The 27960-nt window shown below is 38.8% G+C and overlaps 1 protein-coding gene across 34 annotated transcripts in view; it reads left to right on the forward strand.

The window, feature by feature from the left end:
- Positions 1-27960, forward strand: part of MPDZ (multiple PDZ domain crumbs cell polarity complex component) — a 176497-nt gene that overhangs the window by 15871 nt on the left and 132666 nt on the right. For all 34 annotated transcript variants that reach the window (XM_034967135.3, XM_034967137.3, XM_057298754.2 and 31 more), the window contains 2 exons: positions 13488-13560; positions 16050-16216. In XM_034967135.3, coding sequence (XP_034823026.1) covers positions 13545-13560; positions 16050-16216 — 183 coding nt within the window. In that variant the 5' untranslated portion in view covers positions 13488-13544. The remainder of the gene's footprint in view (positions 1-13487; positions 13561-16049; positions 16217-27960) is intronic.

The raw sequence follows: 27960 nt of genomic DNA on the forward strand, positions 1-27960 counted from the left end.
AGATATATAAGTTTTATTTAAACTGAAACAGGTTTATATTTATACTGTCTTGGGATCCCCCATAATTCACAAAGGTGGGGTTTTTGAACGTATGTTCAAAGTAAAACAGCAATAGTTGTTCATCACTTCCTGCCCGCCTGTTCTCTGATGAGAAGTTGACTAATCCAGGGCCATAAGTATCTGCTTCTAAGGCCTGTATCTCAAACGGCTTGGTAAAATTAGAAGCAGAGTAGCATCAGAAAATGAGAATAAAGCTTCGTTTTTAATAGTAAAACTGAAAATGATTCTTTATGAGATATTTTGAAGAAATGTTTTCATAATATTTCCTTTAGTTTTGCTGGAATTAGCTAGTCTAGCTGAATAAATTATTGTTCTGGGAGAATTTACCAATGGTAATATTATTTTTTCCCGAATAAGTTAGTATTATAGTTTTAGGCGAAATCTTTTTTTTTTTTTTTTTTTTGCCAAACAAGGATAAGGAGGATTTGAAAAATATTGCACTAATCATCTCTAGTCCTAGCCTCTAAAACTAGATATCGTTAACATTTTCACATATCGGCTGCCTTATTTTTGTAATAGTTATTATGAAAAATTTCAAATGTACATAAATGCAGTGAATCCTCATATATCCATCATTCTGTTTTAACAGCTACTAGTTCATGGTCAGTCTTGTTTCTTCTCTTGTCTCAGACATTTCCCTTGTCCCTTTCCTGGAAGTTTTTGAAGCAAATTGTGGACATTATATCATTTTATGCATAAATATTTCAACCCAGCTGCTTTTTACATGCATAATTTAAAACCATTATAAAAATACAGTTTCCTTACACAAAAAAAAGAGAAAGCTAAATTCCCCCATTGAGTCCCCCCGTATGAGGCCACTCCTTCCATCTGTCCACTCCTAACTGCTGTCATTTTAGAATGTGTCCTTTTAATCCATTGTTGAATACGATGAAAGTATGTATATACATATTTTTATGTGGCCCATATACTATTTTTTATATTTAAAAAATATAAATAAACTACTTATTCTGTAAATCTCCATTTCATTATTGAGATTTGGACTCCGAGTCTGTTCTTTAAAAAATGAGTCTAACCCACTTGTGTTTATTGTGAATATGGATATCTGGATTTATTTCGTTGCCCTTGTTTTGTGTTTTTTGTTCACTATGGCGTCTCCTTTTTCCTTTTTTTCTCATTCCTAACCTCTTTTAGATTGCTAGAGTATTTTTTGTTCATCTTTTTTTCTTCTTGGTGTTTCTATTATGTAGACTCTATTTCTGTTTTTTTAGTGGTACATTAAAGTTTTAACATGTATGCTTGGCTGAATTTTTCTAGTAGAGTTTGAAGAAAGAACATTTCTATCCTCCTATGAAGAGAACTCTTTTTAATTTTTATTATTTTTTTTTGAGAGGGTCTTTCTCTGTTGGCCCAGACTGGAGTGCTGTGGTGCGATTACATGTCACTGCAGCCTCTACCACCTGAGCTCGGGTGATCCTCCCACTTCAGCCTCCTGAATAGCAGGGACTACAGGTGTGTACCACCACTCCTGGCTAATTTTTTTTTTATTTTTTGTAGAGATGGGGTTTTGTTATGTTGCCCAGGGTTGTCTCAAACTACTGGGCTCAAGCGATCCACCAGTCTTGCCCTCCCAAAGTGCTGGGATTACAGGCATCAGCCACCGTGGCTGGCCTGAATGGAGATTTTTGGTCAGAAATATTTTTACTATTTATAAATATTGTTCACAGTTACTAAGATTTCATTTATATAATGAAAATTTGTCAGAGCTCACATTCCTTTTTTTTTTTTTAATTTTTAATTTTCATTTTCTAGGGAGAGGGTCTTGTTCTGTTGCCCAGGCTGGAGTTCAGTGGCATGATGATAGCTCACTATAGCCTCAATCTCCTGGGCTCAGATAATCTTCTCACCTTAGCGTCCCAAGTAGCTGGGACTACATGCATGTGCCTCCACGCCTGGCTAATTTTAAGAATTTTTTTTTTTTTGTAGAGACAGGTCTCACTTTGTTGGCCAGGCTGGTCTTGAGCTCCTGGCTAAAAGCGATCCTCTCACCTTGGCTTCTCAAAATGCTGGGCTTACAGGTATGAGCCACCATACTCTGTCAGCTACCTTTGTTTTAACAGTGGATTTATGTTTTATTTGGTGGCAGCTTATGGCTTTTCTCAGGCTCTGAGCAAAACAGAACTTTATAGTGTTATATTCACCCATCAAGTGTAGGAGCTTCCCTGCCCTTTGTTTTTCTAATGTAACTATCTCTCCTGTAGGATTATGAATTATTTAGTGGTCCTACTAAAATTGTCTTTGCTCCCTCAAATGTTTATTAGAAGTACAGTGTACAAATGAAATAAAGGAACAAGGGTATTTTGTAAGCAAGGGTATTTGAGAGGGTTTTTTTTTTTTTTGGATGTAATGATATGGTACCATACCAAAGCAGACTGTGTTTGAACAAATAGGTGTGTTTAAATGGAGCAAACAGAGCTTCATACAACATACCTCTGGCAAAATGGAGTTCACTGTAAAAATGGAGATCAGTGATTGCGCATCTGCAGGGACCAGTTACTCTATTTTCCTCTTATTGGCTGTGTTGCATCTCCCAAGGAATGCCTGCCTCTCTTAATGTCAGCTGTATTCTGTCTCTATCAACTGACTTGTTTTTGCTGTCTCATAACTCTGGCTTGTGTGTACCCCATTTTAGCTTCTTCATCCCTTACTCAGCCACCTTCTATCTTCTCAACTCTTGTTCTACCATTAATTGACTTATTCTCTCAATATTTCTTAAGTTCTTAAGAGACACTGTAGTCCATTCATGCTTTTCATGTAAGCACTTAGATGGGCTTCCCTTGAATTAGGGAGCCCAGCCCTGGTTCCCTTGGTTATGGCTGGAAGAAAGGGGTGAAGCATAGTACATGATAGCATAGTCCTTGGAGGAGGGCCTGCGGAATGGTTGAATTCTGTATTAGTCAGCTTGGGCTGCCATAACAAATTGTTTAGAAAGGTGTAAACCACAGAAATTTATTTTCATGGTGTTGGAGGTTGAAAGGTCTAAGATCAAGGTCTGGTAGGGTTCTGCTTCTGATGAGGGTTTTGTCTGTGGCTCGCAGGTGGCTACCTTCTTGTGTCCTCATGTGGCCTTTCCTCAGTGCTTGCACATAGACAGTGAGACAGGTTTTCCTCTCTTCCTCTTTCTAGAAGACCACCAATTCTATTGGATCAGAACTCCACCCTTATATCCTCATTTAACGTTAACTGTTTCCTAAAAGACCTGTTTCCAAAATCAGTCACACTGGAGTTAGGGCTTCAACATTGGAATTTTGGGCAACACAGTTCATTCCATAGCAACATCGTAAGGTACTATACTCAGCTATTCAAACTCTATTAGGGCAGACATTTCTAGAATAGTCACAACACTGACATGTTCCTTGTAGTATTACCATCCATCAGTAACCAAAGCCCGGAAAGGTGGGATTTATCCTAAACCCATCTTCCTTACCTCCATATTACCATGTCACAGTACTTACATCTCTTAACTAATCTTAATCTAGCTCCCATTTTCCTTTATTTTCCTTTTCTTCTCTAGTTTTGAAAATGCCTCTTACCTGGCTTCTTTATCCATAGCTTCTCTTGATTTTTGTATGTCCTCCATACCATTGCCAAAGTGATCTTTCTAAAGATCACTTTGCCAAAATAAACTTCTAATTAAATCTAAACTCTTTAATGGCTGGGTGCAGTGGCCACACCTATAATCCCAGCTCTTTGGGAGGCCTAGGTGGGTGGATCACTTGAGGTCAGGAGTTCAAGACCAGCCTGACCAACATGGCAAAACTGTGTCTCTACTAAAATTACAAAAAAAAAAAAAAAATTAGCCGGGCGTGGTGGCAGGTGCCTGTAATCTCAGCTACTCAGGAGGCTGAGGCACGAGAATAGCTTGAACCTGGGAGGCGGAGGTTGCAGTGAGCCGAGATTGTGCCACTGTACTCCAGCCTGAGTGACAAAGTGAGACTCCATCTCGAACAAAACAAAAAACAAATCTAAACTTTTTAAGAGTAGTTTGGAGGACCCTCAGTAATTCAGCCTTTACTCAGATCTCCAGGCTCATCTTCTCTGTCTCTCCTTTTTCCTCAGCCCCAATCCAGGTACTATATAAGAAACTACATGCAGTGCTCAGAAGGTACCATGAACTCTTGCATTTATGTGGGGGGCTCTTTCATCAGACCTTCTCCCCCACCTATTCTTTAAGACTCTGTGCAGGGGTCTGTGACTCCAGGAAGTTTCCGTGACTTCTCGGTTAAGCTTGGGTGTCCCTCCTTTGTGTTCTTGTATTTTAATTGTTCATTTCTTTTCCTTTCATTCACTTGTACGTGAGTTCCCAGATTGTATCATCATTTCTCCAATTCTGCTACTAGACAACATGCTAGTCATGTAAGTGCCCCATGTGTATTTGCAGAATCAGTGAATGACAGAATTTGAGTCCTTTTCTACTCCTTTGACCTTCCCTGCATTTTCTTTTCTTTTCTGTTTTCTGAGACAGACTCTTGCTCTGTTGCCCAGGCTGGAATGTGGTGGCTCGATCTCAGGCTACTGGGGAGACTGAGGCAGGAGAATCGCTTGAACACAGGAGGCGGAGGCTGTATTAGGAAGCCTAATGTATCCAGCGGAGGCTGGATTAGGCAGCTCTCTCATTATATTAAAGTTTCACAGGAAGCGTGAAAGCTAAAATGATTTTGTATGTTGTTATTTCTAAGCTAGCATGTACATAGTAGGATTGTTAGATAAAATAACAGATGTCCAAATTAAGTTTGAATTTCAGATAAAATTGGATTGAGCTGTATTGAGCCTCCGCCTCCTGGGTTCAAGCGATTCTCCTGCCTCGGTCTCCCCAGTAGCTGGGACTACAGCATTTCCATTTCAGGTAATTTATCTGGCAGTTTCATAAAGAAAGAACAAGAATATTAATCAGTATTTGAAGTATGTTGTGAAGTTAAGGTTCTTTAATACTTGATTTTCTTTCATTTTGGTGGGCAAAATTGAATTAATCTTATTTTCATTGAATAAATTTAGGAAGATTTATAAATGTCTACTTGAAAATAAAAATTGTATTCATGAATGCTTTTTTGATCAAAGCCTATAAAAATGAGGGAGAAGTTCAGAAGAACAGATGCTAAGAAAAGACTGAGTGATTTCTGTTGGATGACTACATGATTTGGTGGGTACTGTGACATTTCTGTACTTTTAGAGCTATAGTTCAGTAATGTTACCCAAAATTAGGAATTATGACTGAAAGTATAAGTATTGCTGTTATGGACAATTGGATTTATGAAAAACTACTTGCAATTGACTACAACTGTGCCTTCGTCTGCTTACTTCAGGTACTGCTGAGGCAACTATGAATGATAGAAATGGTAAATTTAAATGCAAAAACAGATGCTGAGCAACTTTGACAAGCTGCAAGCCATTGAAACAAGCCCTTTTAATGTTGTATTCCTTTTTCAGTCAGAATTGTTTAAGATAAGTAGAAAATTGTATGCATTTGGGCAGTTTCTCTTCATAGAGTTATTTTTAGCATAAAACATATTTTCACTTGTTAGTTGCCATATAATCTGCATTGAGCAGAATGGTTTGTGTTATGTTTCAAACGCTGATTCTCTACTTCGTAAAAGCTGTGCCTACATGTTACCATTACAACTTGTTGAAATGTAAAATGATTACTCAGTTAATCAGTTCCTATTTCTAAATAATACCAAATATTCTGTTTTATTTTTATCCCCTGCTGACACTAGTGTTAGCAACAAGTTGTTGGAGAATCATATGGTCACAGGTAAAATCTTTGAGATTTATTAAGGATTAGGCAGCTGTCTCATTATATTAAAGTTTTACAGGAAGGGTGAAAGCTAAAATGATTTTATATGTTGTTATTTCTAAGCTAGCATGTACATAGTAGGATTGTTAGATAAAATAACAGATGTCCAAGTTAAGTTTGAATTTCAGATAAAATTGGATTTTAGTATAAATATATCCCAAGTGTGGCATGGGACATACACTAAAAAATTATTCATTTACCTGAAATTCAAATTTAACTAGCATCCTGTATTTTTAGTTGATAAATCTGGCAACCCTCTATTAAGGTATAAAATTTGATAAACACAAAAGTAATGCAGTGCAAAGTAAGATTATCTCAGTGTCCTTCAGCCCTGCCATATCCCACTATCATTGTCTTTGAAAAAGTTGCAGCATAGTCTATGCTTCTATAAACATACACCAATCGATTTTTACTTACCTAAGCAATTACCCTCCTCTTCTTCTGTACAAAGTGTAGCAACTTAATACCTTGTTCTGTATCTTCTTTTTTATAAATTTGACAATATATTTTCACCATGTGATTTTTGTGAGACAGTTTGGAAAATATGGGTAGTGTGATAGAGTTTGGGCTTTAAAATATGGGACAGTAGGGTTCAATTCCAAGTTCTCCCATTTACTAGCTGTTTGACCTTGAGTAAGACCTTGACCTGTCCTTTTCTCTGTTGTGTTATCTGGAATAATGTGTCAGGCACGGGAGGCTATTGTGGGGAGCAAGATGGTCAGAGTCCCCACATGCATGATGGAACGTGTATAAACTGCACTTGCCTAGCACTCTGGTGCCTCACAGATATTGAATTCATTGAGCTGTTATTGGTATGTCTTGTGGTTCTGAGAGCTAAGCCTATTGGAACAGATTTTAGGTTCAGTTATAACCAAATAGTGATATGGCCACTAGCAGGATACATGAACAGCAGCTAGAGGGAAACTGGTATTTTTTCTGTACCAGATTTGAATACAGTTGTCCCACGCCTTGGAACATGGGGGATACATTCCAAGACCCCCAGTAGATGCCTGAAACCAAACATAGGACCTTACCCCATATATTCAGGTCTATGTTGTTTTATTGAATTTTGTCTTATTGTGCTTTGCAGATATTGCATGTTTTTTAAATAAATTGATGGTTTATGGCAACTTTGTGTCAAGCAAGTCTATTGGTGCCATTTTTTTCCAACAGCACGTGCTTACTTTGTGTCTGTGTGTCACGTTTCGTTAATTCTTATAATATTTCATGCCCTTTGTTATTATTATGTCTGTTACAGTGATCTGTGATCAGTAATCTTTGATGTTACCATTTTAATTATTTTGGGGTGCTACAGCCCTGCACATTTAAGATGGTGAACCTAATAAATGTTGCACATGTTCCAACTGCTCCATCAACGGGCCGTTCGCATTCTTTTTCCCTCTTCTGAGGCCTTTCTATTCCCTGACACAGAACAGTATTGAAATTAGGCTATTTAATAACCCTGCAATGGCCTCTAAGTGTTTAAGTGAAAGGAAGAGTTGCATGCCTCTCACTTTAAACCAAAAGCTAGAAATAACTAAGTTTAGTGAAGAAGGCATGTTGAAAGTAGAGATAGGCTGAAAGCTAAGTGTGTTGTGCCAAACAGCCAAGTTGTGAATGCAAAGGAAAAGGTCTTGAAGGATTAAAATAGCTTCTCCAGTGACCGCATGTAAAGCAAAACAGCCTTATTGTTGATACGGAGAAAGTTTTAGTGGTCTGGATAGAAGATCAAATCAGCCACAACATTCCCTTAAGCCAAAGCCTAATACAGAGCAAAACCCTAACTCTCTTCAATTCTGTGAAGGCTGAGAGAGGTGAGGGAGCTGCAGAAAAAATGTTGGAAGCTAGCAGAGGTTGGTTCATGAGGTGTAATGAAAGAAGCCGTCTGTATGACATAAAAGTGCAAGGTGAAGCAGCAAGTGCTGATGTAGAGGCTTCAGAAAGCTATCCAGAAGATCTAGCTAAGATCATTAATGAAGGTGGCTGCACTAAACAACAGATTTTTAATGTAGATAAAACAGCTTTATATTGAAAGAAGAGGCTATCAGGGACTTAAGTAGTTAGGAGAAGTCAATGTCTGGCTTCAAAGCTTTAAAGAGGCTCTCTCATTAAGAGCTAATGCAGCTGGTGATGTCAAATTGAAGCCAGTGCTTATTTACCATTTCAAAAATTTTTAGGGCCCTTAAGGGTTATTCTAAATCTGCTATGCCTGTGTTCTCTGTAAATGGAAAAAGAAAGACTGGATAACAGCACATCGGTTTATAGCATGGTTTACTGAATGTTTTAAGCCCGCTGTTGAGACCTACTGCTCAGAAAAAGGTTCTTATAAAATATATTACTGCTCATTGACAAGGCATCTGGTTATCCAAGAGCTCTGATAGAGTTTCATCAAGAGAGATGAATGTTGTTTTCATGTCGCTAACACAACATCCATTCTGCAGCCCCTGGACCACAGAGTAATTTTGACTTTCAAGTCTTATTATTGAAAAAGTACATTTTGTAAAGTTATAGCTTCTGTACTTAATGATTCCTCTGCTACATTAGGGCAAAGTAAATGGAAAACCTTTTGGAAAGGATTCACTACTTTAAATGCCATTAAGATATTTGTAATTCATGGGAGGAAGGCAAAATATCAACATTACCAGGACTTTGGAAGAAGTTGATTCTGAAACTCTTATGAATAACACTGAGGGTTCAAGACTTCAGTGGAAGAAGTCACTGAAGATGTGTTACAAATAGCAAGAGAACTAGAATTTCAAATGGAGTCTGAAGATGTGACTGAATTGCTGCACTTTCATGATAAAGTTTGAATGAATGAGGAGTTGCTTTTTATGGATGAGTAAAGAAAGTGGTTTCTTGAGATGAAATGTATGCCTGGTGAAGATGTGAACATCGTTGAAATGAAAACAAAGGGTTGAGGCTATTACATAACCTTAGTTGATAAAGTAGGAGCAGGATTTGAGAGGTTCTATTGTGGGTAAAATGCTGTCAAACAGCATCACATGCTTCAGATAAATCTTTCATGAAAGGAAGAATCAATCGATGTGGCAAAGCTCATTGTTGTCTTATTTTCAGAAATTGTTCAAGTGACCACAGCCTTCAGCAACCACCACCCGTCAGTCAGCAGCCATCAACACAAAGGCAAGACCCTCCTCCAGCTCAAAGACTATGACTCACCGAAGGCTCAGATGATCACTAGCATTTTTTGACAGTAAACTTTTTTAATAAAGGTGTATAGATTGTTTTCCTAGACATAATGCTACTGCACATTTAATAGACTACAGTGTAGTGTAAACATGACTTTTGTACGCACTGAGAAACCAAAAAATTCATGTGACCCCTTTTGTTGAGAGATTCACTTTATTGCAGTGATCTGGAACTGATCCTGCAATATCTCTGAGATATGCTTTTACCATGTTTTTTTTCCATTTTTTATTTTTATAAATACATACCTATGATAAAGTTTAATTTACAAATTAAGCTCAATAAGAGATTAACAACAACTAATAATAAAATTGAACAATTACAACAATATACTGTGTATTCTTAATTCTCTTTGTGTTGAGGGATTTAGTACCTTGAAATGTAAAAGCAATGTTTTTGAATGTACTTTGAATAACGATTTAAAGAGGCTTCTTAAGGGTTTTTATTAAAATCTTCGATTTTAAAAGTGATTTGTTTAAAGATGTACGGACATTAACATTACATAAATGGCGAATATTCCTGATCTTTCTTTGATAGACCGACCGGTGGTTTCTAATATACATAATTCTGACTTCTTCATACCTTGTCTGAACAGTTGGCTAATTTGACTATCTACAACAGTCTATTTCATTTCAGACTTTATTCATTTTGGGTCTCTATTTCTTCCTTTGGTTTCAGTTTATGTAGAGCATGGTCTATTTGAACTTGGAAACAGGGAAGTTAAATCTTCCTGCTTTCTAGAGGCAGCATATTGTAGAAATTAAATTGTGGACTCTGGAGCTAGATGGCTTGTGTTAAGATGCTGGCTCCATCACTTACTAGCGATGTGGCCTTAGACAAGTTACTTAATCTGTCTGTACCTCATTTTCCTTGTTATAAAGTGAGTGGATTGTGTATTAAAGGACTTAATTGGAAGCATGATTTGAATAGTACCTAGCATGTGATAGGTGCTGTGTGTTTGCTGTTATCATTGCTGCTTCTGCTTCAGCATTAGTGCTGAACTCCTTCTTACCATATCCATAGCTCATCTCTTTTCTGCCTCTCTGATTCATTATTGTCACTGCTTAGCATGAATTGCCCAGAAAAAAAGAAAGAAAATTCCTCAGAACTTGCCATTCTTCTGACATGTTGGATCTTCTTTAAGTCATGCCAGTTGGCCATGACCCACTGTTATCACTCAGGTATCCTTAAGTTTCCATATGGTGTTTAGATGGGCAAAAAGGGAAAGGAAATGGTAGTGTGGTGAAAAGGTGACAAGAGGAATTCGTGGCTGCAATTTGAAGGGAATGGACTCTATCTAAAAAATTTTGTGATTACAGATGAGTTTGTTTATAATTAGAACTGAATCCTCAGTACAGGAGTATCAGGCACAGAAAGGAACAATTTTTAAAAATTCTTATTTTTTTGTCATGGTTGCTAATGGTGAAATCCCCTGAAAAATCTCAGAAAAAGCTATGCATTTATTTTAGGGACATCCAAGCATAGAAAAGAAACTCTGAAACTGTAATTTTAAAGTCATTGAAATACAAAAGAGTAGAGCTCTCTCATCTGGGGGCTTTTTTTTTTTTTTTAACCTTTGTGTATTTTTGGGGGGAAGAAAAAGTAATTCTGTTTTAACATAACTGACTTGTAGGTGAACTTTTGGACAACAGTGTTTTTCTCAATTAGGAACTGCCTACGCTGTACTTTCTCTGCAGACTTCTCATAAATCAGTGAGCTTCTAAATCCGAGGTCTACCTCCCATGTATGTCAGGAACACTGTCTATCTTTAGAATTTTTTTCATGTGCATACCAAACACATGTATAATTTTATCCTTTCAAAACGTTATAAACATCATTCATTTATAAATAGAGATTCAGATTCAGAAAAGATAAGTGACTTAACAAGGGCATATAGCTAGTTGAAATTTAAATTCAGGTTATGAGACTCTCTAGTCCATGCTTTTTTTTATTGCTATCATGCTTCCTCCTGGGTGATTAAACATTAGCCCTGGGCTTCCTTATATTGGGGCATCTTTATTCAGGCAATTCTCCTGCCTCAGCCTCTTGGAGCAGCTGGGACGACAGGCACATGCACCACGCCCAGCTAATTTTTGTATTTTTGATAGAGATGGGGTATCACCATGTTGGCCAGACTGGTCTCGAACTCCTGAGCTCAAGTTATTTGCTGGGATTACAGGCATGAGCCACCATGCCCAGCCCAATTTTTTTTTTTTTTGCGGGGGACGGAGTCTCACTCTATTGCCAGGCTGGAATGCTGTGGCGCGATCTTGGCTCACTGCAACCTCCGCCTCCCTGGTTCAAGTGATTCTCCTGTCTCAGACTCCTGAGTAGCTGGGATTATAGGCAGGTTCCACCATACCCAGCTAATTTTTGTATTTTTAGTAGAGACAGGGTTTCACCATGTTGGCCAGGATGGTCTGGATCTCCTGACCTCGTGATCCGCCCACCTCGGCCTCCCAAAGTGCTGGGATTACAGGCATGAGCCACCACGCCCGGCCTATTTATGTGTTTTAATTGCCAGAAGTTAATTGTTTTTGAGGGGGATTGGCTAATAGTAGGCTGTTTTGTGAAGGAGTATCATATTCTCCTTGTAAATAAGAGTAAATAAATCACCAATTTATTTGTTAATATTTCCCTATATTAGGCCTCATGAAATAATGCAATGCTCGGCATTGGAATGCCTATCTATATGGAATATACTGACTGGACATTAATCCTGAATAAATATATCATAGTTACAAGTTATGCTATGAGCTGGAAATTGGCATACTTTATCTCATTTTTCAAAATATACCCAATGAGTAAGTGTGTTTTAAAAGAAACTGAGGTTGAGATGATAGGTCCCTTGCTCAAGGCCACACTTCTGTTTAAGTTTCAATTCCAGGTCAGAGCCAGTGTCCTCTTTTCTTGACACAAAGGCACTTTTTAAAACAAGTGCCAGTAGTTAAACAATTTAACATTTGAAATGGAGTTGATGTTTCAAATAGTATATTCTACATTGGGATAAGGCAAGTCAATACGTACTGTTCTCTCTTATCACACAGAGCTAATTGCAGACATTGATGCTCTGTAGATCTGCCCATCTACATCACATACTTCCCTTTTTGCCAAATGAATTTTGTCTTAAAGAGGTAACAGGAGGCGACTTGTTCTTTCTAAGAGAAATTCCATTTTGTCTTCCAGATGAAAAATGAGAACGTGTGGTGGTAGATTTCTTTTCTCTATTGAAGGAATGACTGACTGACTGTCTTCCTCATGATTCAGGGTTTTCTGTGAGGCAAAAGAGAGATGGAACTATGGGGATAGCTGTGCAGATTTGTTCGGCAGCAAAGGCTCAAGATGGGTTAGTGACGTGGATGTTAGCAATGCAGATCTGTATCCAGTATTTCAAAGAATCTAGTTACGTATTGTTAGAGAAAGATGAGATGTGTGGATTGAAGGAGTTGAGAAGATTTCTTTGAATGGGAAAGAGGAGAACATTATAGTCAGGAGAGTATTTTGAGAACTTTTGAAAAATTTAACACTGTATGCTCCCTTTTGTTCAGTTTTTCATCCGTGATTTAAAGTATTATCTTCCAGTGGTTCAGGTACTGCTTGAGTGTCACATTCATTTCTTTTTTTCTTTTCTTTTCCTTTTTTTTTTTTTTTTTTGTGATGGAGTCTTGTTCTGTGGCCCAGGCTGGAGTGCAGTGGCATGATCTCGGCTCACCGCAACCACCGCTTCCTGGGTTCAAGTGATTCCCCTCCTTCCGCATCCTGAGTAGCTGGGATTACAGGTGTGCACAACCACACCCAGCTAATTTTTGTATTTGTAGCAGAGACGGGGTTTCACCATGTTGGCCAGGCTGGTCTCGAACTCCTGACCTCAAGTGACGCACTCACCTTGGCTTCCCGAAGTGCTGGGATTAAAGGTGTGAGCCACCATGCCCAGCTCACAGTTCATTTCTAATAGGTATGCATGTATTTGTCTCCTCAGTTAGGAGTGTGAGCCTTTGAGGGCAGGATCACGTTTTCTACTTTTTATGATTTTGCCACAGAATTTCTTGTGTGGAGTTAAGTAAGCTCCTTATTCTATGCTTAAAGATCTGTAAGTGAATACAAGATTATAGTGGTCTGTACTGAGAACTCTTTATGGAAATATGTTTGAAACTTCTGCCACCTTATTTAAAATAGAATTTATGTCTTTTACCTTATGCAAGTATTATGGGTAAATATATACATAGAAGATAATTTTGAATAAGTCCTAAAATGTTTACTTTATTGTCTGTAAAGCGAACTATCTTAAGTTGTATCAACAAGATTTTAATGGTCAAAGGAATTAGAGTTGTATCAAGTGTTCTTCAGAGTATATAGCTTTAGAATATAAAGTTCTGATAAAACATAACCATTCTATTTTTTTTTTGCACAGAGTTCCATTTTAATTGCTGTTAATCATTTCAGAGAAGAACACTGAACTTTGAAAAAAATGTTGGAAGCCATTGGTAAGACTTATTCTTTTCTGCCTACTTTTATAAGAATTGTAACTCCTCCCATTGGGATTTTTGACATATGTTGTGTTTAACATAGCAGGATTCTGTCTATGGTATCTAGATTTAAAAAGTTTTTACCTACTAGCATTGTATTAAGGTAATATGTTTCTGTATTTGGACAATTTCATCTAAAGTGTTGTAAAAATACGTTACTTATAAGCAAAAATTAAAAACATATGAGATATTCTTCCAATTATGGGTTTTAATAAAGCTTAATGTAAGCCCAATTCTGATTTATGAGCCTAATTCTGGTTAATATCTATTTCTGGAAAGCATCTGGAAGTTTAGCAGTATTTTTAATACTGAAAGAAGATATTACTTTTACTTCTGGCAGGTGAAGTTCTACTGAGCTCTTGCTATTAATTGATAAAGAGAAAAATGTTGCTTAGTCTTATGCTTTAAGGCAGTTTAATTTCTACATTAGATAATTCAGGTTGAAATATCTAGATTTCCCAGACTCATGTGTTAATAAACTGTTTTTCCCACTGCTCTTTAGTTTTAAAGAAACTAGTTTGTAGAACCATGTTACAGGTAGATATATCAGGTATGGTACAATACATGCAATTATCTGACATTGTAGTTCCTTGCCCTATTCCAGGTAACTCTTTGGGTATGACTAAATGGAAAGTGTTTGGATTTCACTCTGGCACCTTAATCATTATGGCAGATACCTTGATGTCGGTGGGTTTTGAGGGATAGAGTGACAGTCAGTGACAGTAACGGGAGAAGGACTTGTTTTTGTGGTCGTGGGATCACTATGATGACTTTTGTTCCTGGTACTGTGCTGGTAATGAAAATGCACGTATGTACATTTCCTTCACTTCCCATTTTATACTAAACCCACATGCTGTAAAGACTACTAGTGCACGTGGGAAAGTTCTTAATAGGAAAGTGGAAAGGAAAGGGCAAATATAGAATTATTTAAACTGTTGTTTTCTAGTCTTTATTCTGTTTTGTGCTGAGTTGCACACTTTCTAAAAATTGATGTGGAAATTAATATTAGATTTGTATCCTGTGATAACATGGGACATATAACACCGAATAAGATGCTCATGTGTATCTTTATCATTTATTTTTAAAATTCTGCATATGAGTAAATATTGTTTGTTTAAGTTTGTGTGTGTGTGTGTGTGTGTGTGTGAACCCATGATCAACATCAATTCATATTTTAATTACCCTCTTTCTGTGCAATTTCAGATTTGGTGCTATAGAAAGTATCTCTGGTGATGATTCCAATTTTTTTTTTTTTTTTTTTTTTGAGATGGAGTCTCACTCTGTCGCCCAGGCTGGAGTGTAGTGGTATGATCTCGGCTCACTGCAACTTCCACCTCTTGAGTTCAAGGGATTTTCTTGCCTCAGCCTCCTGAGTAGCTGAGATTACAGGCATATGCCACTACACCGATCTGATTTTTTTTATTTTTTTTTAGTAGAGATGAGGTTTTACCGTGTTGGCCAGACTGGTCTCAAACTCCTGAGCTCAAGTAATCCACCCGCCTTAGCCTCCCAAACTGCGGGGATTACAGACATGAGCCACCGCGCCCCACCGATTCCCACTTTTTAACATTACTGGGATATGGCAAATACGTTTAAATAGATATACTTGTTACCATCATGAATCTAAGTAATACATCTGAACAGTCTTCATGAAAAAAAAATTTTGGCTTCACATATGAGAGTGTGTAAGTGTATATGTTTGTGTTTCAGGGAAAGGTTTTTAACTATTATTTGTGGTGGAAACTGTCTGGCGTAAGTATGCTTGTAAGACACTAGGACTAGTAGGACATAGTTACTCAATATATTTACTTTTAGCAACTTTGTGTCTGATTTGTACCGTGTTCAATAATTATTTGAATTGATTTGGTTTGAAGCAGATGTAAATATGCTATTTTGTTTGCTATTTAATTTTGGAGAAAGATATTTAAAATGTTAAAAAGTATTCAGTTTTGTATTTTTGTACTCCATTAAAAAATGTGTACTTTCTCTACAGGTTTTTTTTTTTTTTTTTTTTTTTTTTTGAGATGGAGTCTCACTCTGTCACCCAGGCTGGAGTGCAGTGGCCCAATCTCGGCTCACTGCAACCTCTGCCTCCTGGATTCAAGTGATTCTCCTGCCTCAGCCTCCTGAGTAGCTGGGGTTACAGGAGCGCACCACCATGCCTGGCTAATTTTTTGTATTTTTAGTAGAAACGGGGTTTCATCATTTTGGCCAGGCTGGTCTCGAACTCCTGAGCTCAAGTGATGAGCCCGCCTCAGTCTCCCAAAGTGCTGGGATTACAGGCATGAGCCACTGGGTCCGGCCTACTGTTTTTTTATTCAATTTAAAAGAGACAATTTTATGCACTCAATAGAAATAGTTTTAGAATTTCTACAAGATGGAGTCCTCTTAGGCTGGACATGTGTCCTTTGAATCCTGTTATTGACAAATGCTGCTCTTTGGTATAGACAAAAATCGGGCCCTGCATGCAGCAGAGCGCTTGCAAACCAAGCTGCGAGAACGTGGGGATGTAGCAAATGAAGACAAACTGAGCCTTCTGAAGTCAGTCCTGCAGAGCCCTCTCTTCAGTCAGATTCTGAGCCTTCAGACTTCTGTACAGCAGCTGAAAGACCAGGTAGGACATCATTCACCCAAGCAGGCATTCACGACATGGCATAGATCTTGTGAAAGGCTTGTGTTTTTCTGAAAGGCTGATTTTTCTATGTGTTAATGAATAGTTAATGAAGTCATTTAAACCTCCAAATGAGACATTCAGATTCACTGTGGCTTTTTTCCTCCTAGTTATTTTTGTAATGGTTGTTGCTGTATATTGTAGATGATATGACATTGTGTTGAAAGCTGTGTGGATGCTGAAGAATGAGTTTCTACAGGAAAAACGGATGATAAAAATATGTTTAGGATGGTTGGCTGTAGACTTAGTTTCCATCATCACTGAGGCTCATTGTTCATGTGATCTTGCTCATTTAGGTTCGGACATTCAGTATACTTACAAGATTTCAGATAAGCCTGGATTTGCATGTGTAATCATGTGTATGAGGAAGGGAAATCACCTCTATTTTGACAGTAAAAGGAATAATTACATTGTCATCAGTTAGAGGAATTGCAATTCTCACTTCTTTAAAGAGTGTAAGTAGCAATTGCTTCCATGACAGCTCAGATGGTGATAAACATTAGAACTTCTAAATGTAACACAGTGCTTTTTTGTTCTGTAAAAATTATGAGCATTAAAAAGTCCTAGCATTTATATTAAAATTGAAACATTTCACAATGACAGAATGAAAACTGAAGTCAGATGTTCTTTGAACTTACTTAATTTAATCACCATTTCTATGCTTTAAAAATATTTTTAAAATGTTATCTTCAAGGTTTGAAGTCAATCTAATTATGCCTTCAATCCAAGTTAGTTTTCATTCTAATGTCTTTAGCATTAATTTAATGGTTATAGATGACTTGCTAGCAAATATTCTGCCTTATAAGGTTAAAAATGAAACTTGAAGATTAGTTTCATAATTGAGTGAAAGAACAGCTCCAGTTAAACCCCAAAGTGTGGCTAATGCAAAAGAACAAATAGTAATAAGAGAGAATGAATTTGTTTAATGTCATATAACTTCTTAATCTAAATATTTTGTAGCAAAAAAAGTTAAGTCAAGAATCTTCACAAATACCTTTCTATAGTAAATGTCTATTTAATGGTTTTAAAAGTCATGATCATGAATTTAAGGTGTTGTTGTTATATGTAATTGTTTGTCTCCTTTACAAGTTATTGAAAAGATTGATTTTATTTATTTTTATTTTTTTGAGACAGAGTCTCATTCTGTCACTCAGGCTGCAGTGCAGTGGCACCATCTCTGCTCACTGCAGCCTCTATCTCCTGGGTTCAAGAGATTCTCCTGCCTCAGCCTCCTGACTAGCTGGGATTATAGGTGCTTGCCACCACGCCCAGCTAATTTTTGTATTTTTAGTAGAGATGGGGTTTCACCGTGTTGACCAGGCTGGTCTCCTGACCTCAAATGATCTATCCGCCTTGGCCTCCCGAAGTGCTGGGATTACAGGAGTGAGCCATCGCGCCTGGCAAGATTGATTTTAAGTACTGGTTTTCAGAATGGATTGGTAAGCTTTTGGAGAAACCAGTATCCCAAATAAAAGCATAATTATGTTGTGGAAATTATCTGCTTTTTCAGAGAGTGTAAAGAAGTTGAACAGATATCTTCTATTCTTAATATGTTATGTGAAAACATGATTAGAATGAGAAGAAAAGTTGAAACAAAAAGAGTGCTAGCAAGTCTGTTGGGATATACCACTGGCCCAGTGAGATAACTTGAAATTTCCGTTGTAGACAGTCTTATGTAAAAGCAATAGTTATTTGTGCATACAGTGTCTCGTGAAAGGAGGGGACAAATAGGCCGGCCTATTAAGCTTGTTTTACCATTTCCATATGGAAGTAGAATATGGGCTCTGAGACTATTTGGGTCCCCCGTGATTCAGATGAAACCTACTTGGAAATTTGTTGAGACCGAGACCAACTACAGCATTATCTTATTATTTTGTTGATAGACAACTGATATATTTTAAGACTACATAAATTGTGAGGTCTGTGAATTCTATGAGACATGTCTTACATGTTTTTGGACTTCGGGCTTCTTGATCACATGTTCATATACAGGGGAAAACTAATACTGAAAGGGACCAAGGAAAACACCTAGTTTATACCCTGTAGATTACAGTGGCTTAGAGAGGTTAAGTGACTTGATTATAAGAGTAGAGTAGAACTAGCACTCAGTTTTCTTTGGAGCCTGTCTCACATCTTCTTCTTCTTCTTTTTTTTTTTTTCAAAGGTAGAAAGTTGATCCCTAGATGCCAAGAATTTTCTTTTGTTTAAAATCATTAATAACTTTTTACAGTGTCTGTGATTCTTTTTTTAAATCTCCATTCTTTACTAATTCAATTCCATTTGTTTACCAGATTCTTTCTTACATGACTAGAGTAAAAATTTAAAAACTTATATTAGTTTCTATTCTAAAATTTAAATATAAGTACTCTAGAGTTTTGTCATGTCAGATTTAAATTTTCTATGTAGTTTACCAACTGCTGATTTATTAATAATTATAATTTAATAATTAATGAATTGAGGAATTAAATTTATTCTTTTAAACCAGTGGCTACACAAATCTGACCAATGGCTAGCTTATATTTATTACCTCATACCTTACCTGTTTTCAAATGTATGATTTTATATGCATGACAGCTGCAATTTACTATCTCCATCTTTTTTACTATTATTAGAAAATACGACCCTCTGATTCTCCCTCTCCATCAGTCTCCTGTTTTTTTTTAGAAGTAAAGGGACTGAATAATTGAAAAGCTTGAGGTATATGCAGCATATTGGAGAACATGATCATATTGTTGTATTAATGACAGATGCTGACATACCATGTTGAATTAAGCCTACAATTTTTTCCCCTCAGATCCTTCTCATTACTTCTATTCAATAATGTTTAATTTTTTCAATTTGCTTCTTCAGTATTAAGACTGCCCTTAGAAATCAAACTGTTTCCCTTTGGCAAATTAAACACTTGACAGGTGTGTAACTGAGAGGGCAAAAAAGCCATGCCCTGAAGGGGTGTGGTATTTAAATATTGTCAAAAATATTAGCAGGTCTGAGAATATAATTGATGTCTCTGTTTAACTCTGCCACATTGTGTATTGTTCTAACGCCAGTTAAAAGGATGCATGCTATTAAACCTGAATAATCTCTAATAGCTCTGGTTCATTTCCTATTGCATGATTCCTGTTTAAGTGAAGAGAAAAAAAGAACTGTGACTGTGTGTCAATGATCTGTCAAATGCAAATTCTCAAGTAGTGTCCTCACTGTCACCTAGTCATCACTGCTAATCACTACAGGGCTTAATGCGTATTCATGACAAAAATCCAGCTATTGTGGGGGAAATAAACACGTTAGCAGTTTAATAATAGAAACTTGTCAGCCTTGAGGATATTGGATTTGCATATTTATTCTATGAAGTTTCTCCAGTCCAGTAAGGTGGATGCTACTCTCTTGATTAATTAATTGCATTGCCTTAAGAATTGACCAGTGGCACTAAATTAATCTTTTTACCCTGAATTATCTGTAGGAAAACTGAGAATTAAAATGATTAATTTCGATAGAAATTTAGGACCGATACTTAAAAATCGACATTGCTAAGATTATTTTTAAAGCTATGGCAACAGAGACCAATTCCAAGATTGGAGAAATAATGTAGATAACTCAGGCTGCAAAAGCTGCTTAGATGGCAAATAAACCTCAGCACAGAATATTCAGGAGGTCTCTCCTTGTCAATGACCTTCAGACTTTTTGGAGTGTGGCATTCTATTGTTTTGTTGTTGGTGTTTGTTTAATATTTCCAGGTTTCTAGTTCATTTACTTTCCTCCCAAAAAGTGTAGGCTTACACATATATCATCTAGATGCATAATGTGTATGCACACAAAATTAAGGCAGACTTTTCTTTGGAAATTTTATGACAGCTCTTGAAATAACTGTAGAGATGCTGTGTTAACATGGGATCAGGGTTGAAAATTACTCTTAAATGTTGATTAGAGTAATTAGATCTTTTTTTGAAATTTTTTCATGAAATGAGATCTTCATGATGTAAAATTTTGGTTTTATATTTCTATGTAAGTTTTTGCTAATTACATTTCAAAAAGAATTTGAAGCAACTTCTAATGGCAAGACTTGTTAAATAATGAATGATTCAAATGTAAACCTAAACAAAGACCAAAAAAAAAGTCACATAAATAGATACACCAAGGACCTTGGGTTACTAAAATTGAGTATGTCATTTAATTTGTTTCCTAGAAGCAAAGCAAAAAAAAAAAGAGATAGAACTGAAGGACTATGTATTGTTCAATGTGGGATTCAGTGAACCAGTTTCCCCTTGGCAATGGGTGGGTTATCTCGTGGAGGCTCATATTCTTATATTCATTTAATAATCAAGCTTTGTTGAACATCTAAAATTAATAAAAATACAAAGAATAATAAGATGGAGGTTCTCACTATCTAGAGGGGAAAATAGAACAGAAAAAAAACAAAGAAGGTGAATAGTAAAGAAGGAATGAGTAACTTTTACTAGAAGAAAACCTCACAGTGGAGGCAACAGCATGGAAAATGGGTCTTGAAAAATGAGTTCTGCAGAGGTGGGGGAAATGATTTCAGGTAGAGAGAGCAATGTTTACAGGGATACAGAGCAGTTCACAACAGGATTATTTTATGCTCTCCATTCCCGAGGGAAACTTGGCAATGTCTGGAGTTAGTTCTTACTGTCATGACTGGAAGATACGGGAGCTGCTACTGACAGGTAATGGGTAGAGTTTCAGGGATGCTGTTAAACATCCTTCAATGTACAGCATAGCCTCCTACAGCAAAAAATGACTGGGTTTATAATGTCTGCATTGCTGAGGTTGAGAAACCCTGGTATGGAGCCCCATGCAGACCTATATTATCAGAGCAGTAGATTATATGAGGGGTATTGGCAGGAGAGGAAACTATGGAGCCAGACTGTGAAGAACCTTTTTAAGTAAGATGTTTTATTTGTTGGTTGGTTAATCACCTTTGTTCTTTTGCATTTTTTTTTTTTTTTGGATATTGTATTAACTTTGTCTTCTAATTGTTCTAGTATATACATTATTTTAGCAATCATTTTGTTTTTTATTTCTTCACATTTTTTAACATGATAAAATCATCCTAACAGGCTGGATGCAGTGGCCAAGGCGGGCGGATCACTTGAGGCCAGGAGGTCGAGACCAGCATGGTCAACATGGTGAAACCCCATCATCTCTACTAAAAATACAAAAATTAGCCGAACGTGTTCATACATGCCTGTAATTCCAGCTACTGGGGAGGCTGAGGCACGAGAATTGCTTGAGCCCGGGAAGTGGAGGTTGTGGTGAGCCCAGATTTCGCCACTGCACTCCAGCCTGGGCAACAGAGCCAGACTCTGTCTCAAAAAAAAAAAAAAAAAAAAAAAGCATCCTAACATAAAATTAAGGTAGTGGTTTTAATGACATTTTGATAAGTAAGATCTTCAGTTATAATTGTGAAATATAGTAATTGTTCTTTAAAATAATGCTTCTTTCATCTTACTAATTCTAAGAATACAGCATCACATCCTAATTTACTAATGGTTTTTATGCCCAAGGCCACACAAGTAATGTACACTCTGTGTGAATTTTTTTTTCTGACGCTCAAAACAGGAGCAAATTCTAGAAAACCTAGAGATGTAGGTAGTCAGGTAGTCAATGTGTACTTCAGAGGTTCAGCTTCAAATATCTGAGGTAAGCAGAGTTTGTTAGGTGGAACACACACTATACCAGGACATGTCTGAGGAGTCTTTATTCTGTAGATACAGATTTGTACAACTGCGAAGAGTTCATGGCCAAAGTGTTGAGGTATGTTGCTTTTAAGTAGCAATAGCAGCAGCTCAAATAATTTCTTACATTTATCATTTTAGAGTGATGGGAAAATGAGAAATTTTGTGAACTGAGCATTTTCTTGCTCTATTTTACCTTTTACAATCAGAAATATACTGTTTTGTTTGATTCATATCTTAAAGAGCAGAAGTGCCTGTGTTTCCCTCTCTTTCTTATATAAATAACAAACTAAAAATGACCCTTTCCCTATAGTTTCTAATTTGAGACCGAAAGGAGGATGATTCACCTATATGCTTGCTATCAGTAAAGCGGAGATGACTACTGTCTTTCCAAGAATGTCTAGGTTAAGTTATGACTTGGTGTTGGTAGGGGAAGGAGGACAGAACGAAAGAAATATGCTTTGATTTCATTAACAAGAATTATCTAAAAATGGAGTGGAACTCTTCCCAGCTGTTGTTACTTGTGAAAATGAAAATGATCTTTCTTACACCTGAAATAGTTTTACTTTTATGGTAGAGCTTTGTAGCCATCTGACAGCAAAGTATCTATTTCTCGAGACTCTAGTGTGCATTATCTAGGAGAAGTTAAAAGAGAATGAGTGGTTCGTATGTTTTTACATTTACCGTAAAGTTTATTTACTGTAGGAATTTCAAATACTTTATTTTTGGTACAATAACAGCTTTTAAATGTTTGTTCCTTTAGCTAAAAGTTTGTAAATATAGAGCCATTGAAGGGACTAAAATTTTTGTTTTACCGTGGGCAAGAAGGCACTGTTCAAGCTTTTTATACAGTGCTGGATTAAAATGCAACACCATCTTGCTATTGGCTATGCATGTGTGTCTAAAACAGCAAATGGTGATAATTGTATGGTATTTTTGTGACAATGTTAAATGGTCTTTGGAGGAGAAGGAAAAAAATGTGAAATTTACTGGTTATAACCTAAATGAGTTTTTCTTAACCTCCAAATTTAAGACTAATAGGCCTTATTTTTCACTTGAAGCTACAACAATTACCTTTCAAGAAGCCCTTATGTGCTATAGACTTTGCCTCATTTAACTAGTCCATCAGTTCCAGGAGGTAGGTTTTGTCCTCATTTTATCCAGTGAGGAAATTGGGGGTTAGCTTGTATAACATAATCTGACCCACACAATTATTCATTGATAGACTTAAGAGAATTTGAGGTCTGTCTAACCCTGAAGCCAGTTTTTTTTTTTTTTTTTTTTTTTTACTTTTATTATGTTACACTGTTTCTGAATCCTTAGTTCTCTGTGTTAATGAACAAATAAGATGGAAAAACTGTTAATAGCATCCCTGAAGAGAAATGCACTTCAGCTAAACATCATCTAAACTCAAATTCATTAACTTAAAATATGCCATGTCCTGTAAATTCTTCTCCCAAATTTTAATCATAGATTCCTTTTAACGTAAACCAGTACTTCATTCTGGTTATATTAACAATTTTGCTAGATTTTAAAGTTAAAGTGAATGATCTGGTTAAAGATAATAGTGGAATGGAGAGAGAATGTGGCAAAATATTATCAGTCTTCATGTGTCCATTCCTATATAATTATACTTCTCTGTAAGGCTTTATTTTATTTTTATTTTCCTCTAAGCAGATTGTGAACAGTGAGTCAGTTTGTCTCCTAGAAATGTGGGACTGATAGGAAAAACACTGCAAAAATTCTAACATGTTGTTTGTTTAAATTTTCAGTTTCTAAATTACTTATTTGCCTTCCATTTTCAAATACATTAATTTACTTAATTTTGATACCTTCCCCACTATGATGTAGAAAATTTCAGCATACCTTGATAAGAATATAATTTTTGCTCAAGCTACACTTTTTAAATTTTTTTCTCTTGGAAATTTAGCTAAGAAAACACAGAATTGTTGAGATTTAAATAAAGAAAAGACATTCTGTAAATATGCATAAACACACATGCCTAGACTGTGGTATATGCTACATTCCACTTGCCATTTGTTCTTAACAAGCATAAAAAGGAGCCTTAGAATTAATTGTATTTCAGGTTTGCTTGACATCCATTTACTACTTTTGGCATAAAGTCCATGCCATATTCATCTTTAAATACTTTGTACCTTATATGATACTTAAGCTCTAAAACGGATTGCTTAATAAATGAATGCATGAGTATTCTTAAATATTCAAAACTGTCATTCATTATTTATCTTTCCTTGCCAGACAACTAGTTTTTAACTTAAGTAAATTAACCAAATAACTGAAGTTATTTTGGGGACCCTACTTTTTCTCTTAGCAATGACATTGAAAAGGTACATCATTTATCATATCATAGCAATTATCATAGCATAAAGTCTTACTGTGTGCCCAGAACTGTTCTAGTTCTATTATAGTTAATGGTTTCATCATTACAGCAATACTATAAAGTAGGTAATATGATTTTCCTCATTTTATAGATAGGGAAATGGGGTTACAGAGAGGTTAAGTGGTAGAGCCAGGCAGGCTGGACTCCAGAGCCTAGATCTTAATCATAGAACTCCATATTTTTTGTTTTATTTTCTTCTTACACAGCATAGTGAATATAGTTTAAGGATTTCTGGGTGATTTGAGGGCTTCTTATGATTATCTGATCTCAGATTGTGGCAGCGTGGTCTAGTAGTAGTTGGAGACAAACCTGATCCAGATTTGTATTCTGGTAATGATATTTATTAGTAGGTGATATTAAGTAAGAATTTATTCTCAAGACATATATCCTGTGAAAAATTTTGGTTTCCTGATCAGTTTGTAGTCATAAATTATTATTAAGGTCTGCAAAAATCTTTTGTTCATATGGTTTTATCTATCAATATATGCCATGTTAGAAATCAAAATTCAGAAATGTTTTAAATATTTATTTATTTAAAAATCACAGTAGTAAACCCACTACATGTTTAAAAATTGAGGAGAGTGGCACTATTTTATATTTTTGCACATATATTTAATGTGCAGCTTAATAGCAGAATACTAGATTTTCATCAGCTTCTGCATTCAATGTTTGGATTTGCTGTTTTAGTTGATGTTTTTGAAGAAAATCTTGCCTCACACAGATATGTAAGCTGGGAAAGGGAGGGTTACAGCTTTTCAGATAATTGTGGTATCCTTCTTTGGTAGTGCATCAAAATTTGTGGAGGTTTCTTAAAGTTTAGTTGCACTGTTGAAGTAGCATCGTTGTCTGGGGTAAATACACAAGGTTCGTCGTCTTGCACCAAGAAAATTAAGGACGCGGACACATGTGGGTGGGTTGAGGAATGAAAAGTTTAATAGGCAGAAGAAAGGAGAGAGGAGAACAGCTCCTTGCCAGAGAGAGGCATCCGAAAGAAGGGGCAAGGCAGCCGACTGCAGCAGATTTTATAGGCGGGCTTGAGAAGGGGGTGTCTGATTTACATAGGGCTCTCAGGTTGGTTTGACCAGGTGTGATGTTGTTTACACGGTTAGAGGGGAAGGCTGGTCACCCCACTGTAATCTTATTATGTACGTGGACTTTCCACTTGGCTCTTGCCATCTTTTTTTTTTTTTTTTTCCTTTTTTTTTTTTTCTTTTTTATTGATCATTCTTGGGTGTTTCTCGCAGAGGGGGATTTGGCAGGGTCACAGGACAATAGTGGAGGGAAGGTCAGCAGATAAACAAGTGATCAAAGTTCTCTGGTTTTCCTAGGCAGAGGACCCTGCGGCCTTCCGCAGTGTTTGTGTCCCTGGGTACTTGAGATTAGGGAGTGGTGATGACTCTTAACGAACATGCTGCCTTCAAGCATCTGTTTAACAAAGCACATCTTGCACCGCCCTTAATCCATTCAACCCTGAGTGGATACAGCACATGTTTCAGAGAGCACAGGGTTGGGGGTAAGGTCACAGATCAACAGGATCCCAAGGCAGAAGAATTTTTCTTAGTACAGAACAAAATGAAAAGTCTCCCATGTCTACCTCTTTCTACACAGACACGGCAACCATCCGATTTCTCAGTCTTTTCCCCACCTTTCCCCCCTTTCTATTCCACAAAACCGCCATTGTCTTCATGGCCCGTTCTCAATGAGCTGTTGAGTACACCTCCCAGATGGGGTGGTGGCCGGGCAGAGGAGCTCCTCACTTCCCAGTAGGGGCGGCCGGGCAGAAGCGCCCCTCACCTCCCGGATGGGGCGGCTGGCCGGGCGGGGGGCTGACCCCCCCACCTCCCTCCCGGACGGGGCGGCTGGCCGGGCGGGGGGCTGACCCCCCCACCTCCCTCCCGGACGGGGCGGCTGGCCGGGCGGGGGGCTGACCCCCCCACCTCCCTCCCGGACGGGGCGGCTGGCCGGGCGGGGGGCTGACCCCCCCCACCTCCCTCCCGGACGGGGCGGCTGGCCGGGCGGGGGGCTGACCCCCCCACCTCCCTCCCAGACAGAGCGGCTGGCCGGGCAGAGGGGCTCCTCACTTCCCAGTAGGGGCGGCCAGGCAGAGGCGCCCCTCACCTCCCGGACGGGGCGGCTGGCCAGGCGGGGGGCTAACCCCCCCACCTCCCTCCCGGATGGGGCGGCTGGCCGGGCGGGGGGCTGACCCCCCCACCTCCCTCCCAGACGGGGCGGCTGGCCGGGCAGAGGGGCTCCTCACTTCCCAGTAGGGGCGGCCGGGCAGAGGCACCCCTCGCCTCCCGGACAGGGCGGCTGGCCAGGCGGGGGGCTGACCCCCCCACCTCCCTCCCGGACGAGGCGGCTGGCTGGGCAGAGGGGCTCTTCACTTCCCGGTAGGGGCGGCCGGGCAGAGGCGCCCCTCACCTCCCGGACGGGGCGGCTGGCCGGGCGGGGGGCTGACCCCCCCACCTCCCTCCCGGACGAGGAGGGAGGACGCTCCTCACTTCTCAGACGGGGTGGCTGCCGGGCGGAGGGGCTCCTCACTTCTCAGACGGGGCGGTTGCCAGGCAGAGGGTCTCCTCACTTCTCAGACAGGGCGGCCGGGCAGAGACGCTCCTCACATCCCGGACGGGGCGGCAGGGCAGAGGTGCTCCCCACATCTCAGACGATGGGCGGCCGGGCAGAGACGCTCCTCACTTCCCAGATGTGATGGCGGCTGGGAAGAGGCGCTCCTCACTTCCTAGATGGGATGGCGGCCGGGCAGAGACGCTCCTCACTTTCCAGACTGGGCAGCCAGGCAGAGGGGCTCCTCACATCCCAGACGATGGGTGGTCAGGCGGAGACGCTCCTCACTTCCCAGACGGGGTGGCTGCCAGGCAGAGGCTGCAATCTCGGCACTTAGGGAGGCCAAGGCAGGCGGCTGGGAGGTGGTTGTAGCGAGCCGAGATCACGCCACTGCACTCCAGCCTGGGCGCCATTGAGCACTGAGTTAATGAGACTCCGTCTGCAATCCCGGCACCTCGGGAGGCCGAGGCTGGCGGATCACTCGCGGTTAGGAGCTGGAGACCAGCCCGGCCGACACATCGAAACCCCGTCTCCACCAAAAAAATACGAAAACCAGTCAGGCGTGGCGGCGCGCGCCTGCAATCGCAGGCACTCGGCAGGCTGAGGCAGGAGAATCAGGCAGGGAGGTTGCAGTGAGCTGAGATGGCAGCAGTACCGTCCAGCTTTGGCTCGGCATCAGAGGGAGACCGTGGAAAGAGGGGAGAGGGGAGAGGGGGGAGGGGGGAGGGGAGAGGGGAGAGGGAGCTCTGGCTCTTGCCATCTTGTCTGCTCCTTACTGTACACATGGCTGGCAAAAAGAGAAGATGTAGCCACCATTTTGAACATGCCTAGTCCCAGGTGGTATAGTCCAGTGGGCACAACTGCTGGCATTCACCTGTGCAAGCTTACAGCTTGGTTGTTTATGTCTGCAGCTCAGTTTCACAGGCTGCTCTTTGTTAGAGAAGAAAATGATTTTGGGGCTGCTTTTCTGGAAAACCTTACCAAGGACTATACCCTCGCTATCTGCCTAAGTAATTTCTTCTTAACTCCTA

The sequence above is a fragment of the Pan paniscus genome, chromosome 11, assembly GCF_029289425.2.
Source record: "Pan paniscus chromosome 11, NHGRI_mPanPan1-v2.0_pri, whole genome shotgun sequence".
In the NCBI taxonomy this organism is placed as follows: Eukaryota; Metazoa; Chordata; class Mammalia; order Primates; family Hominidae; genus Pan; species Pan paniscus.